General features: G+C 48.9%; 1 protein-coding gene across 1 annotated transcript in view; it reads left to right on the top strand.

Moving 5' to 3' along the window:
• LOC134969763 (EP-cadherin-like) overlaps positions 1–14267 on the top strand; it is a 47083-nt gene that overhangs the window by 31279 nt on the left and 1537 nt on the right. The window contains exons 10-15 of the mRNA XM_063945923.1: positions 11990–12234; positions 12546–12688; positions 12912–13136; positions 13316–13531; positions 13638–13768; positions 14052–14195. Of these exons, the coding sequence (XP_063801993.1) occupies positions 11990–12234; positions 12546–12688; positions 12912–13136; positions 13316–13531; positions 13638–13768; positions 14052–14195 (1104 nt within the window). The remainder of the gene's footprint in view (positions 1–11989; positions 12235–12545; positions 12689–12911; positions 13137–13315; positions 13532–13637; positions 13769–14051; positions 14196–14267) is intronic.

The following is a 14267-nucleotide window of genomic DNA, read 5'->3' as shown; positions in this document are numbered from 1 at the left end:
TATATTATATATAAAAAAAGCGCTATCTGGTCATATTTTTTTCCAGTGTTTTTAAGCGCTGGTGTGTGCTGGCATACTCTCTCTCAGGGCCTGGTTGGGGTTTTGTCCCCTTATAGGTTATTCCCTGTGTGTGTGGGGTGTCGGTACGTGTGTGTCGACATGTCTGAGGCGGAAGGCTTCTCCAAGGAGGAGGTGGAGCAAATGAGTGGTGTGTCCCCGTCGGTTGTGCCGACTCCAGATTGGATGGACATGTGGCATATGTTGAATGTAAGTGTGGCATCTTTACATAAAAGGCTTGATAAGGATGAATTGGGGGGACATCAGGAGGTCAATCCACGGATTGGACCGACTCACAGGGCCCGTTGGGGTCTCAAAAGCATCCCTTAACACAAGACACTACTACCGACACGGATTCTGATTCCAGTGTCGACTACGACAAAGTAAAATTGCACCCTAGGGTGACTAAAACCATTCAGTGTATGATTGTGGCAATAAGGGATGTGTTGCATATTGAGGATGAACCCTCGGTCCCTGACACAAGGGTACACATGTTTAAGGGAAAGAGATTATTAATTTTCCCGCATCTCATCAATTAAATGATTTCTTTGGAAAAGCTTGGGAGACTCCGGAAAAGAGACCGCAGATCCCCAAAAGAATTTATATGGCATACCCCTTCCCTAAGCAGGACAGGGAGATTTGGGAATCATCCCCCACTGTGGACAAGGCCCTGACGCGCTTGTCCAAGAAAGTGGCGCTACCATCTCCTGACACAGCGGCCCTTAAGGACCCTGCAGATCGCAGGCAAGAAACTACCTTAAAGTGTATTCTCATACGGGTGCTGTGCTAAGACCGACAATTGCGTCGGCATGGGTGTGTAGCGCAATTGCAGCTTGGACAGAAGAGCTGACAGATCAATTTGATAATATGGATAAGGATACTATATTCTTAACTCTAGCCCATATAAAAGACGCAGTCTTATTTATGAGGGATGCTCAAAGGGACATTGGATTGCTAGCTTCTAGGGCCAATGCCATGTCTATCTCAGCGAGAAGATCCTTATGGACTCGCCAATGGACGGGTGATGCGGATTCCAAAAAACATATGGAAGTACTACCCTATAAGGGTGATGTATTGTTTGGGGATGGGCTGACGGACCTGGTTTCCACAGCTACAGCAGGTAAATCAAATTTTTTACCATATATTCCCCAACAGCAAAAGAAAGTAACACCCTATCAGATGCAGTCCTTTCGGTTGCACAAGTCCAGAAGAGGTGGGGGATCCTCTTTCCTCGCCAGAGGTAAGGGCAGAGGCAAGAGAGCACCTGCTTCGACAGGTGCCCAGGAACAAAAGTCCTCCCCGGCTGCTTCAAAACCCACAGCATGACGCTGGGGCTCCCCTGAGGGAGTCCGCACCGGTGGGGGCACGTCTTCGACTTTTCAGTCAGGCCTGGGTCAGTTCGGACCTGAATCCCTGGGTGTTGGAAATACTTTCCCAGGGTTACAAATTGGAATTCGAGGAGGTGACCCCGCGCCGATTTTTCAAATCGGCCCTACCAGCTTCCACATCGGAAAGGGATATAGTGTTAGCTGCAATTCAAACGCTGTGTATACAGCAAGTGATAATCAAGGTTCCCCTGCACCAGCAGGGAAGAGGTTACTACAAAACCCTATTTGTGGTCCCGAAACCGGACGGTTCGGTCAGACCTATTTTGAATCTGAAATCCCTAAACCTGTACATAAAAAGATTCAAATTCAAAATGGAATCTCTCAGAGCGATAATAGCCAACATGGAGGAGGGGGAGTTTATGGTGTCTCTGGACATAAAGGATGCGTACCTTCATGTCCCCATATATGCCCCCCATCAGGAATACCTGAGATTCGCTGTACAGGATTGTCCTTACCAATTTCAGACGTTGCCGTTTGGACTCTCCACGGCCCCGAGGATTTTCACCAAGATAATGGCGGAAATGATGGTGGTCCTGCGCAAGCATGGAGTCCCAATTATCCCATACTTGGACGATCTCCTGATAAAAGCGAGATCAAGAGAGAAATTGCTGAGCGGTGTGGCGCGCTCTCTGAGAGTGCTCCAGCAACACGGTTGGATTCTAAATCTACCGAAGTCACAGTTGATTCCGACAACTCGACTACCGTTCCTAGGTATGATACTGGATACGGAACAAATGAAGGTCTTCCTCCCAATAGAGAAAGCCCAGGACATCCAGAACATGGTCAGAGACCTGCTAAAACCGAAAAGGGTGTCAGTTCACCAATGCACTTGAGTTCTGGGAAAAATGGTGGCGGCCTACGAGGCCATTCCCTTCGGAAGGTTCCATGCAAGGACTTTTCAATGGGACCTTCTGGACAAGTGGTCCGGGTCCCATCTGCACTTACATCGGAAAATAACTCTGTCCCCAGGGGCCAGAGTGTCCCTCCTGTGGTGGTTGCAAAGTGCTCACCTCCAGGTTCGGAATTCAGGATTGGATCCTGGTTACCACGGACGCGAGCCTCCGAGGATGGGGAACGGTCACACAGGGAAAAAAATTTCAGGGTCTTTGGTCAGACCAGGAGTCCTGTCTACACATCAATGTGTTGGAACTCAGGGCCATTTACAACGGCCTTCGACAAGCGGAGAGTCTTCTTCGAAACCTACCGGTTCTGATTCAATCAGACAATGTCACAGCAGTGGCTCATGTGAACCGCCAAGGCGGGACAAGAAGCAGAGTTGCGATGGCAGAAGCCACAAGGATTCTTCGCTGGGCGGAAAATCATGTAAGCGCTCTGTCGGCTGTCTTCATTCCGGGAGTGGACAACTGGGAAGCAGACTTCCTCAGCAGACACTATCTCCATCCAGGAGAGTGGGGTCTTCATCAAGAAGTCTTTGCAGACATAACACGTCTTTGGGGAACTCCTCAAATAGACATGATGGCGTCACGACTCAACAAAAAGCTTCGGAGGTATTGTGCCAGGTCTCGGGACCCTCAGGCAGTGGCAGTAGATGCTCTGATAACACCGTGGCTGTTCAAATCTGTCTACGTGTTTCCTCCTCTTCCTCTCATCACAAAAGTGTTGAGGATCATAAGGCAAAGAAACGTACAGACAATACTCGTTGTCCCAGACTGGCCTCGAAGGGCCTGGTACTCAGATCTACAAGAGATGCTCACAGGAGATCCCTGGCCTCTTCCTCTGAGGGAAGACCTGTTGCAACAGGGGCCCTGTGTATTTCAAGACTTACCGCGGCTACGTTTGACGGCATGGCGGTTGAACGCCGAATCCTAGCGAAAAAAGGGGATTCCGGAAGACGTCATCCCTACTTTAATAAAGGCTAGGAAGGAGGTGACTGTTAAGCATTATCACCGTATCTGGCGAAAGTATGTGTCTTGGTGTGAGACCAAGAATGCGCCTACGGAAGATTTTCATCTGGGTCGTTTTCTACACTTCCTACAGACAGGAGTGGATATGGGCCTGAAATTAGGCTCTCTTAAGGTTCCGATTTCGTCCCTCTCGATTTTCTTTCAGAAGGAAATTGGCTTCTCTTCCAGAAGTCCAGACGTTTGTAAAGGGAGTGCTGCATATCCAGCCCCCTTTTGTGCCTCCAGTGGCACCATGGGACCTGAACGTGGTGTTGCAGTTCTTAAAATCACACTGGTTTGAACCGCTTAACAAGGTTGAGTTGAAATTTCTTACCTGGAAGGTAGTCATGCTGTTGGCCTTGGCGTCAGCAAGGCGAGTGTCTGAATTGGCGGCTTTGTCACACAAGAGCCCCTACTTGATTTTTCATGTGGATCGAGCTGAATTGAGGACACGTCCGCAATTTTTGCCTAAAATGGTTTCTTCATTCCATATGAATCAACCCATTGTGGTGCCTGTGGCTACAAGTGACCTGGAGGATTCCAGATCCCTGGATGTAGTCAGGGCCTTAAAGATTTATGTAGCCAGAACGGCTAAAATTAGGAAAACAGAGGCTCTGTTTGTCCTGTATGCTGCTAATAGGATTGGCGCACCTGCTTCGAAGCAGACTATTGCTCGCTGGATCTGTAATACGATTCAGCAGGCTCATTCTACGGCTGGATTGCCGGTACCAAATTCAGTTAAAGCCCATTCCACTAGGAAGGTGGGCTCCTCTTGGGCGGCTGCCCGAGGCGTCTCGGCATTACAGCTTTGCCGAGCGGCGACTTGGTCGGGGTCAAACACTTTGGCTAAATTCTACAAGTTTGATACCTTGGCTGATGAGGACCTAGCGTTTGCTCAGTCGGTGCTACAGAGTCATACGCACTCTCCCGCCCGATTGGATGCTTTGGTATAAACCCCATGGTCCTTACGGAGTCCCCAGCATCCTCTAGGACATAAGAGAAAATAAGATTTTAAACCTACCGGTAAATCTTTCTCCTAGTCCGTAGAGGATGCTGGGCGCCCGTCCCAGTTCGGAAACTCTGCAAGACTTGTATATAGTTGTTGCTTACATAAGGGTTATGTTACAGTTGGAATAGGTCTTGGACTGTTACTACTGTTTGTTCGTACTGTTAACTGGTTATGTATGTTCCAGGTTAGATGGTATGATTGGTGTGGGCTGGTATGAATCTTGCCCTTGGATTGCTAAATCCTTCCTTGTATTGTCCATCTCCTCTGGGCACAGTTCTCTAACTGAGGTCTGGAGGAGGGGCATAGAGGGAGGAGCCAGTGCACACCCATAGTCAAAGTTCTTTTTAGGTGCCCTATCTCCTGCGGAGCCCGTCTATACCCCCATGGTCCTTACGGAGTCCCCAGCATCCTCTACGGACTAGGAGAAATAGATTTACCGGTAGGTTTAAAATCTTATTTATTTATTTTTTTGTGTGCATCAGTGGGTAGAGGTGCCCGGGTTTTGTTCCTTATGGCAAAAGATAAATGTTTTGGCTTTAGTCAACAGGCCTTAAGTGACGCTGGTGGGTATTGTCATAGGAGATTCCTTTTAAATCAAGGAGAGGTAGGCGGGCGGGAGCATCCAGGAGGGATGAGGACACAAAATTTCCGACAAACATGATGCATGACAGCCAGATCTCTCAGTATGTTCCAACTGGGGTGGAAGGTCGTTGAAAGAAACGGTTTGTCCTACAAATGCAGTAGATACTTGGGTGACTGGGAACATTGAGCTAGTTATGCCTTGAATCTCAGTGTATCTCCGTCCAGGAGATTTATTTCAACAAAAGTCCCAACAGACAAAGCAAAGACTGGCTATAAGTTCTCAGGGACCAGAGGGAATTGGGGTTCTACTCCAAACCTTTTTTTTTTTTTTTTTTGTGCAGAGGCCAGATCTAATGTAATCGACCCATTTTGAACTTGAAGACTTTTGCCTGGTTCTAGATGGAGTCTGTATGGTCTCTGTAATCTGCGGTTTGGGGGCAGGAAGGTTCCTTCTTTAGACACACAAAGGATGTTTTTCTACCTAGTCCAGTTTGTTAGGAGCATCAGTCTCTTCTCAGACTTACAGTAAGAGATTGTCCTTTTCAATTTCTCTAACGTCCTTGAGGATGCTGGGACTCGGTAAGGACCATGGGGAATAGACGGGCTCCGCAGGAGATAGGGCACTTTAAGAAAGCTTTGGATTCTGGGTGTGCACTGGCTCCTCCCTCTATGCCCCTCCTCCAGACCTCAGTTTTACACTGTGCCCAGAGCAAGATGGGTGCACTGCAGAGAGCTCTCCTGAGTTCTCTGCCTAAAAGCATTTTTGTTTGGATTTTTCTTTCTACTTTTTACTACTTTTTCACAGGGAGCACTGCTGGCAACAGGCTCCCTGCATCGAGGGACTGAGGATAGAGGAGCAGACCTTCTTGTCAAAGATAGGCTCTGCTTCCTCGGCTACTGGACACCATTAGCTCCAGAGGGGGTGAACGCAGGTTCTTACTGGGCGTCCACCCCCGGAGCCGCGCCGCCGTTCTCCTCACAGAGCCAGAAGTACAGAAGACAGAAGTCGTCAGGCGGCAGAAGCCTTCAGCTTCACTGAGGTAACGCACAGCACTGCAGCTGTGCGTCATTGCTCCCATACACCTCACACACTCCGGTCACTGTAAAGGTGCAGGGCGCGGGGGGGGGGGGGGGGGGCCGGCCCTGGGCAGCAATATAAGCCTCTGCATGGCAAAAAGACTATATACATGTACAGGTGGGCTCTGTACATGTATATAAAAGAGCCCCCGCCATATTTTACTAAGTTTGAGCGGGACAGAAGCCTGCCGTCGAGGGGGCGGGGCTTCTCCCTCAGCACTCACCAGCGCCATTTTCTCTCCACAGCACTGCTGAGAGGAAGCTCCCCGGACTCTCCCCTGCTTACACACGGTGAAAGGGTGCTTAAAAGAGAGGGGGGGGGGCACATAATTGGCGGTTTACATATTACACAGCGCTGCTGGGGAAAAACAATTTGTGTTGGTCTCCAGGGTTATTGCACTGGGGTGTGTGCTGGCATACTCTCTCTCCAAAGGGCCTTGACAGGGATACGGTCTTCAGAAAAGGGGTTCCTTGTGTGTGTGAAGTGTCGGTACGCGTGTGTCGACATGTTTGACGAGGAAGGCTTGCATATTGTGGAGGGGGAGTGTTTGAATGTCAGGTCGCCGTCGTCAACGCCGACACCGGAATGGGTGGATATGCTGAATGTCTTGAATGCCAATGTCAATCTATTGCATAAAAGGTTAGACAAGGCAGAAGCTAGGGATCAGTCAGGTACCCAGTCCATGCCTGTCCCTGTGGCGCCAGGCCCGTCGGGGTCTCAGAAGCGCACCATATCCCAGATCGATGACACAGATACCGACACAGATTCTGACTCTAGTGTCGACTATGAAGATGCAAAATTACAGCCGAAGGTGGCAAAAGGTATTCGGTACATGATTATGGCCATTAAAGAGGTTTTGCATATTACTGAGGAACCCCCCCCCCCCCCCCCCCCTGTCCCTGACACGAGGGTACAAATGTATAAAGAGAAAAAGCCTGAAGTCACTTTTCCATCATCATTTGAATTAAGTGAATTGTGCGAAAAGGCTTGGGACTCTCCAGATAGGAGACCACAAGTTCCCAAAAGGATTCTCATGGCGTATCCTTTTCCACAAACTGATAGGATATGCTGGGAATCTTCGCCTAAAGTGGACAAGGCGCTGACACGCTTGTCCAAAAAGGTGGCACTGCCTTCTCAGGATACGGCTTCCCTCAAGGAACCGGCTGATTGCAGGCAGGAAATGACCTTGAAGCACATTTACACTCGGGTACTATTGCTAGACCGGCTATGGCGTCGGCCTGGGTTTGTAGTGCGGTTGTGGCATGGGCAGAGTCCTTATCTGCGGAGATTGACACCTTTAGATAGGGATGCCATTCAAATGACCTTAGAGCATATCAGAGATGCTGCCTTGTATATGAGAGATGCTCAGAGAGACATTTGTTTATTAAGCTCCAGAATAAATGCTATGTCTATTTCTGCTCGGCGACTCCTGTGGACCCTGCAGTGGAAGGGAGATGCCGATTCTAGGCGGCACATGGAGTCCTTGCCGTACTAGGGGGAGGAGTTGTTTGGAGACGGCCTCTCGGACCTTGTCGCTACGGCTGGTAAGTCGAATTTCTTACCTTATGTCCCCCCGCAGCATACTAAGAAGACACCTCATTATCAAATGCAGTCCTTTCGTTCCAATAAAAACAAGAAGGTGCGGGGATCGTCCTTTGTTGCCAGAGGGAAAGGCAGGGGAAAGAAGCTGCACACAGCTAGTTCCCAGGAGCAGAAGTCCTCCCCTGCGTCTGCAAAGTCCACCGCATGACGCTGGGGCTTCCCGGGGGGAGGCAGATCTGGTGGGGGCTCGTCTGGGTTCAATCGCAGGTGGATCCCTGGGCAGTAGAGATTGTTGCTCAGGGATACAGGCTAGAAGTCGAAGACTTGCCTCCTCGCCGGTTTTTCAAATCGGCTCTGCCGACTTCCCCATCAGAGAGGGGGTCAGTGTTGACAGCAATCCAAAAATTGTATGTTCAACAGGTGATTGTCACAGTTCCTCATCTCCAGCAGGGAGAGGGATATTATTCAACCCTGTTTGTGGTCCCGAAACCAGACGGTTCGGTCAGGCCCATTTTAAACCTAAAATCTCTGAACTTGTACTTGAAAAGGTTCAAGTTCAAAATAGAATCACTCCGGGCGGTCATCGCCAGCCTGGAGGGGGGGGGGATTGGATGGTGTCCCTGGACATAAAGGATGCATACCTTCATGTTCCAATATTCCCCCCCCCCTCCCTCCATCAGGCGTTCCTGAGATTTGCAGTGCAGGACTTTCACTACCAATTTCAGACGTTGCCGTTTGGGATTCCACGGCCCTGAGGGTTTTCACCAAGGTAATGGCGGAAATGATGGCGTTCCTGCGCAGGCAGGGGGTCACAATTATCCCATACTTGGACGATCTCCTAATAAAGGCGAGATCTCGGGAGAAGTTGCTGGACAGCGTGTCTCTGTCCATGAAGACGTTGCAGCTACACGGCTGGATTCTCAATATACCGAAGTCCCAGCTAGTTCCTACAACGCGTCTGACCTTTCTGGGCCTGATTCTAGACACAGACCAGAAAAAGGTTTTTCTTCCGATCAAAAAGGTTCAGGAACTCATGACCATGGTCAGGAACCTTTTGAAACCAAAGAAGGTTTCAGTGCATTAGTGCACGCGGGTCCTGGGGAAGATGATGGCTTCATACGAGGCCATCCCTTTTGGCTGATTCCATGCAAGGACTTTTCAATGGGACCTCTTGGACAAGTGGTCCGGGTCCCATTTACAAATGCATCAAAGGATCACCCTGTCTCCCAGGACCAGGGTATCTTTCCTGTGGTGGCTGCACAGTGCTCACCTTCTAGAGGGTCGTAGGTTCGGCATTCAGGACTGGGTCCTGGTGACCACGGACGCAAGCCTCCGAGGCTGCCGAGCAGTGGCACTGGGAAGAAATTTCCAAGGTCTCTGGTCAAGCCTGGAGACTTGTCTCCACATCAACGTCCTGGAGTTGAGGGCCATATACAACGCCCTGCGTCAAGCGGAGAACTTACTTCGGAGAAGACCGGTTCTGATTCAGTCAGACAATGTCACGGCAGTGGCTCATATAAACCGCCAAGGCGGAACAAGGAGCAGAGTGGCCATGGCAGAAGCGACCAGGATTCTACGCTGGGCGGAAGGCCATGTAAGCGCGCTGTCAGCGGTGTTCATCCCGGGGGTGTACAACTGGGAGGCGGACTTCCTCAGCAGGCACGACCTGCATCCGGGGGAGTGGGGACTTCATCAAGAAGTCTTTGCACAGATCGCGGATCGGTGGGGCCTGCCTCAAATAGACATGATGGCGTCCCGTCTCAACAAAAAGCTAAAGCGGTATTGCGCCAGGTCAAGGGACCCTCAGGCGGTAGCGGTAGACGCTCTGGTGACACCTTGGGTGTTCAGATCAGTCTATGTGTTTCCTCCTCTTCCTCTCATACCCAAGGTGTTGAGAATTGTAAGAATAAGCAGGGTCAGAACAATCCTCATTGTTCCAGATTGGCCACGGAGGACTTGGTATCCGGAACTGCAAGAGTTGCTCACAGAAGATCCGTGGCCTCTTCCTCTACGGCAGGACCTGCTGCAGCAGGGGCCCTGTCTGTTCCAAGACTTACCGCGGCTGCGTTTGACGCCATGGTTGAACGCCGGATCCTATCGGAAAAAGGAATTCCGGAGGAAGTCCTTCCTACCCTGATCAAGGCTAGGAAAGACGTGACGTTGAAACATTATCACCGTATATGGCGGAAATATGTTTCTTGGTGTGAGGCCAGAGCTGCTCCTACGGAGGAGTTCCATTTGGGCCGTCTACTTCACTTCCTTCAAACAGGAGTGACCTTGGGCCTAAAATTAGGGTCCATAAAGGCCCATACTTGGTTTTTCACGTGGATAGGGCAGAGTTGAGGACTCGTCCTAACTTTCTGCCAAAAGTGGCCTCATCTTTTCATGTGAACCAACCTATTGTCGTGCCTGTGGCTACAAGGGACTTGGAGGATTCAGAGTCCCTGGATGTAGTCAGGGCTTTGAAGATTTATGTGACCAGAACGGCTCGGATCAGGAAGACTGAAGCTTTGTTTGTTCTGTATGCGGCCAACAAGGTTGGCGCCCCTGCTTCAAAGCAGACTATTGCTCGCTGGATCTGTAACACGATTCAGCAGGCGCATTCTACGGCAGGATTGCCGTTACCGAAATCGGTTAAGGCCCACTCCTCTAGGAAAGTGGGCTCTTCTTGGGCGGCTGCCCGAGGGGGGACTCTGCATTACAGTTGTGCCGAGCAGCTACTTTGTCGGGGACAAACACCTTTGCAAAGTTCTATAAGTTTGATACCCTGGCTGAGGAGGACCTCCTGTTTTGCTCAATCGGTGCTGCAGAGTCATCCGCACTCTCCCGCCCGTTTGGGAGCTTTGGTATAATCCCCATGGTCCTTACGGAGTCCCAGCATCCTCAAGGACGTTAGAGAAAATAAGATTTTACTTACCGGTAAATCTATTTCTCGTAGTCCGTAGAGGATGCTGGGCGCCCGTCCCAAGTGCGGACTTCTTCTGCAATACTTGTATATAGTTATTGCTTACATAAGGGTTATGTTATAGTTTTCGGTGATACCGTGGCTATGTTGTTCATACTGTTAACTGGGTAAGTTTATCATAAGTTATACGGTGTGGCTGGTATAAATCTCGCCCTTAGATTTACAAAAATCCTTCCTCGTACTGTCCATCTCCTCTGGGCACAGTTTCCCTAACTGAGGTCTGGAGGAGGGGCATAGAGGGAGGAGCCAGTGCACACCCAGAATCCAAAGCTTTCTTAAAGTGCCCTATCTCCTGCAGAGCCCGTCTATTCCCCATGGTCCTTACGGAGTCCCAGCATCCTCTACGGACTACGAGAAATAGATTTACCGGTAAGTAAAATCTTATTTTTTTGTGCTCTACCTTTTGTGAACACACTTGGAGCTGTAGCGGTCACAGCAGTCAAGTCCGTTATGAATAAGATCTCATCTGGACTATTTTCTAATAAAAGCAGGATCTCCAGAGAGAGACGGCAGTCTTGGAGTCCTAGGGATGGATAATAAATTGCAAGAAGTTTGACATGGTTCTTACCTAGACAATTGGTTTTCAGGCGGTGATTATGGAAATAGAATCAGTGTTTCTGACAGAAAACATTGCAGATCTGCAGGAGTTAGTCGGGTTTCTAGACTCTTGTGCACTTGTTCATGAAGCTTCTGGGAAAGATGGTCTTTGCCTTTCAGACAAAATGGCAGACTTCACTCCAAATTCCAAATCTGTATTCTGAGGAATTGGTCAGTATCCACTCATAACCTTTGCTGACCAATAATTTAATTTTATCTTTGGCACAAGACACAGGTGGTTAAAAAGAGAAGCATTGAACCAGGGGATAACATTCTCCAGATGGCATTGAACCGTAGTAATGACTGAAGCAGGTCTCTTGGTCTGGGAGCAGTAGTCCTGCAACTTGGGTCTTTGGTCCGCAACAGAGTCAAGATTGTCCATTAAGAGCAATTGTTTTCTCAATATGTTTTCTCTTAGTTTCTCTAAGAATGCATTATACTTTTATACGGACTATCCTTTAGTTTTCCAAACTCCACTATTACAGTCCAAGTTGAAAGTCTATCCATGTTTCAGTCCAGATGGTCAAATCTATTGACTGAGGTACTAAAGTCACCTGTGCTACTATCCTTGAAACCTGGCCTGTAATGGTGGTATTCGGGAAACTGCTTGGGTATAGGGAAGGAGATTTTATACAGACATAATTAAATTGTAATACTAGCATTCCTAACCTCGTGTGCAGTGTACAGGGTCCCCCAAATGGTTTTAATGGTGCTCACCAAAAATCCAGTTTTTTAATTTGAGGTGTGCTCTTTCCCCCTGATAATGCAGTAGCATTCCTTGGTGCACAGCCATGGAAATACAAAACCCAATTTGCTCGTTTCCCTCAAGTTTACACTTCTGTCTTGTGGCCTTTTTCCTCCCGGCAGGGTTTGGACTTTGAAACTAGAAAGCAGTTTGTGCTGCTGATCACTGTGGAGAATGAAGAACCTTTTGCGGTCAACCTGCCGACCTCCACCGCCACGGTTACTGTCAATGTGGAGGATGTGAATGAGGCGCCGTTCTTCAAGCCGATCATCAGTGTGGCGGAGGTGCCGGAGAACCTTCATCGTGGGGAGAAGATCATAGCGCTTGTTGCTCAGGATCCTGACAAGCAGCAGAACCAGAAGCTCAGGTTGGTACCTAGCTGCCAAGGTTGGATGGGGGTTTAAGGGTTGTCCAAAATGTCTTTATTTTTATTTTTTATGGTCTCATATGTTTCTAAGGATCCGATAAACCGTTCTGTGCTGGAATCTGGGCAGCAGGTATTTTTCTGACTGTTTGGCCTCATTAGCATTACCCAATCCCCCAGTACCGTAAAAGCATACCATCAGGATTGTTTTAAACCTGATATTATGGAATGAAATTTGTGCAGAATGCGGTTGGGCGCACAACAATCCTGTAGAAGGTGGAAGGTTTGCTCATTTATTTATTTTTCTCCCCCAGGTATAAAATTGGTAATGACCCCGCTAGATGGGTTTCTGTGAATGAGGACACTGGAATTGTCACCGGAAACGGCAACCTGGACAGAGAGTCTGAATTTGTCAAGAACAACAATTACACAGTCATTGTGATGGTGACCGATGATGGTAAGACGGGGCATAGGCTGCAGGCAGAATCCTAATGTTCTGGGGTGTGTTTTTTTTTTTTTTTTTTTTTTTTTTTTTAATGTATTGCTTTATCTCTACACTTTAGACCTTTTAGTTGTTTCAGTGATTTTTCCGTTGTCTGCATGATGGATTCCTTCCTTATGTCATGCCGTGTTATGTCTGCGGCTATAAGGTCTACTCATCATGACTCTTGTTCGTGCAGGGATTCCATTTGCCACCGGTACTGGAACACTCATCCTGCAACTGAGTGATGTGAATGACAATGGTCCCGTCCCTAGTCCTCGTTCCTTCACCATGTGCAACCAAAATCCAGAACCCCAAGAGTTCTCAATCAGTGATGCCGACCTTCCTCCAAACACCTACCCTTACAGAGTGGAGCTCTCGCATGGATCAGACATGGCCTGGGAGGCGGAGGTGAAAGGAACAGGTAACTAGCGTTGTCCTGTGGAAGATTGGCTCTGAATAGCTGGGGCCTTACTGAGCAGGTTCTGCCTTGCGCCCTACCATCTGGTGAGGGGTGAGACAAGGGGAAGTGCTCCTAGTTTTATCTTGGAAGTGTCTGTTTAGTAAGGGCTTTTTAGAACTTTCGATTTGTTTCTCTACCAGATGCGATGATCCTCCGACCCAAGGAAGAGCTGAAGATCGGAGACTACTATGTGTATATCCGCCTGTACGATGCTGGGGATCTGGCACAGGTCACCGTGGTGAATGCGACCGTGTGCGGCTGTGAGGGCAGCTCCATCAGCTGTAACGAGCGGCAATTGACAGGCTTCGAACTGCCAACTATACTGATCATTTTGGGATCCGTTTTGGCTCTGCTAAGTGAGTTCTCGCCATGTGCAAGTGGTTAATGTGTGGCTGTGGGGACCTGAATTTAATAGAGCCCATACACCAAGCAGTCTCCCTGATTCTCTGATGTTCTCCACAGTTCTCATCCTACTGCTATTAATATTCTTGAAGCGGAAGAGGGTAGTGAAGGAACCCTTGCTGCTACCAGAGGATGACACCAGGGACAACATATTCTATTACGGTGAAGAGGGTGGCGGAGAAGAAGACCAGGTGAGTCTGATGGATCTTGTAGTGACAGTGGAACAGAGGTCCTCAAGGCACCCAAACAGTCCAGTTTTAAGTATATCCATGTGTGGCCACAGGTGACGTAATTAGAACCTCAGTCAATTTGATTTACCCATCTGTGCTGAGCCATATTTATATACCAAAAACCTGGACCGTTGTGGTTTCTTGAGGACCTCGTTTGAGAACCTCTGGTGTAGAGTAGAGGTTCACACAATCCAGTACTGGCTCTATTATTCTGAAGTTCCCCTAACAAAACTCTCTCTCCCAGGACTATGACCTGAGCCAGCTGCACCGTGGCCTAGACGCCCGGCCTGACGTCATGAGGAATGACGTGGTACCCACGCTAATGCCTGCACCCCAGTACAGACAACGGCCCTCAAACCCGGATGAGATTGGTAACTTCATTGAAGAGGTGAGTTAATGTTGTATATGGTAGGTTGTGCGGGGGTCGAAACCTTTTTAACCTACACCTGTGTCCAGATGA

Source organism: Pseudophryne corroboree, chromosome 11 (genome assembly GCF_028390025.1).
Source record: "Pseudophryne corroboree isolate aPseCor3 chromosome 11, aPseCor3.hap2, whole genome shotgun sequence".
Taxonomy (NCBI): Eukaryota; Metazoa; Chordata; class Amphibia; order Anura; family Myobatrachidae; genus Pseudophryne; species Pseudophryne corroboree.
This window is presented reverse-complemented; position numbering and strand designations above follow the sequence as displayed.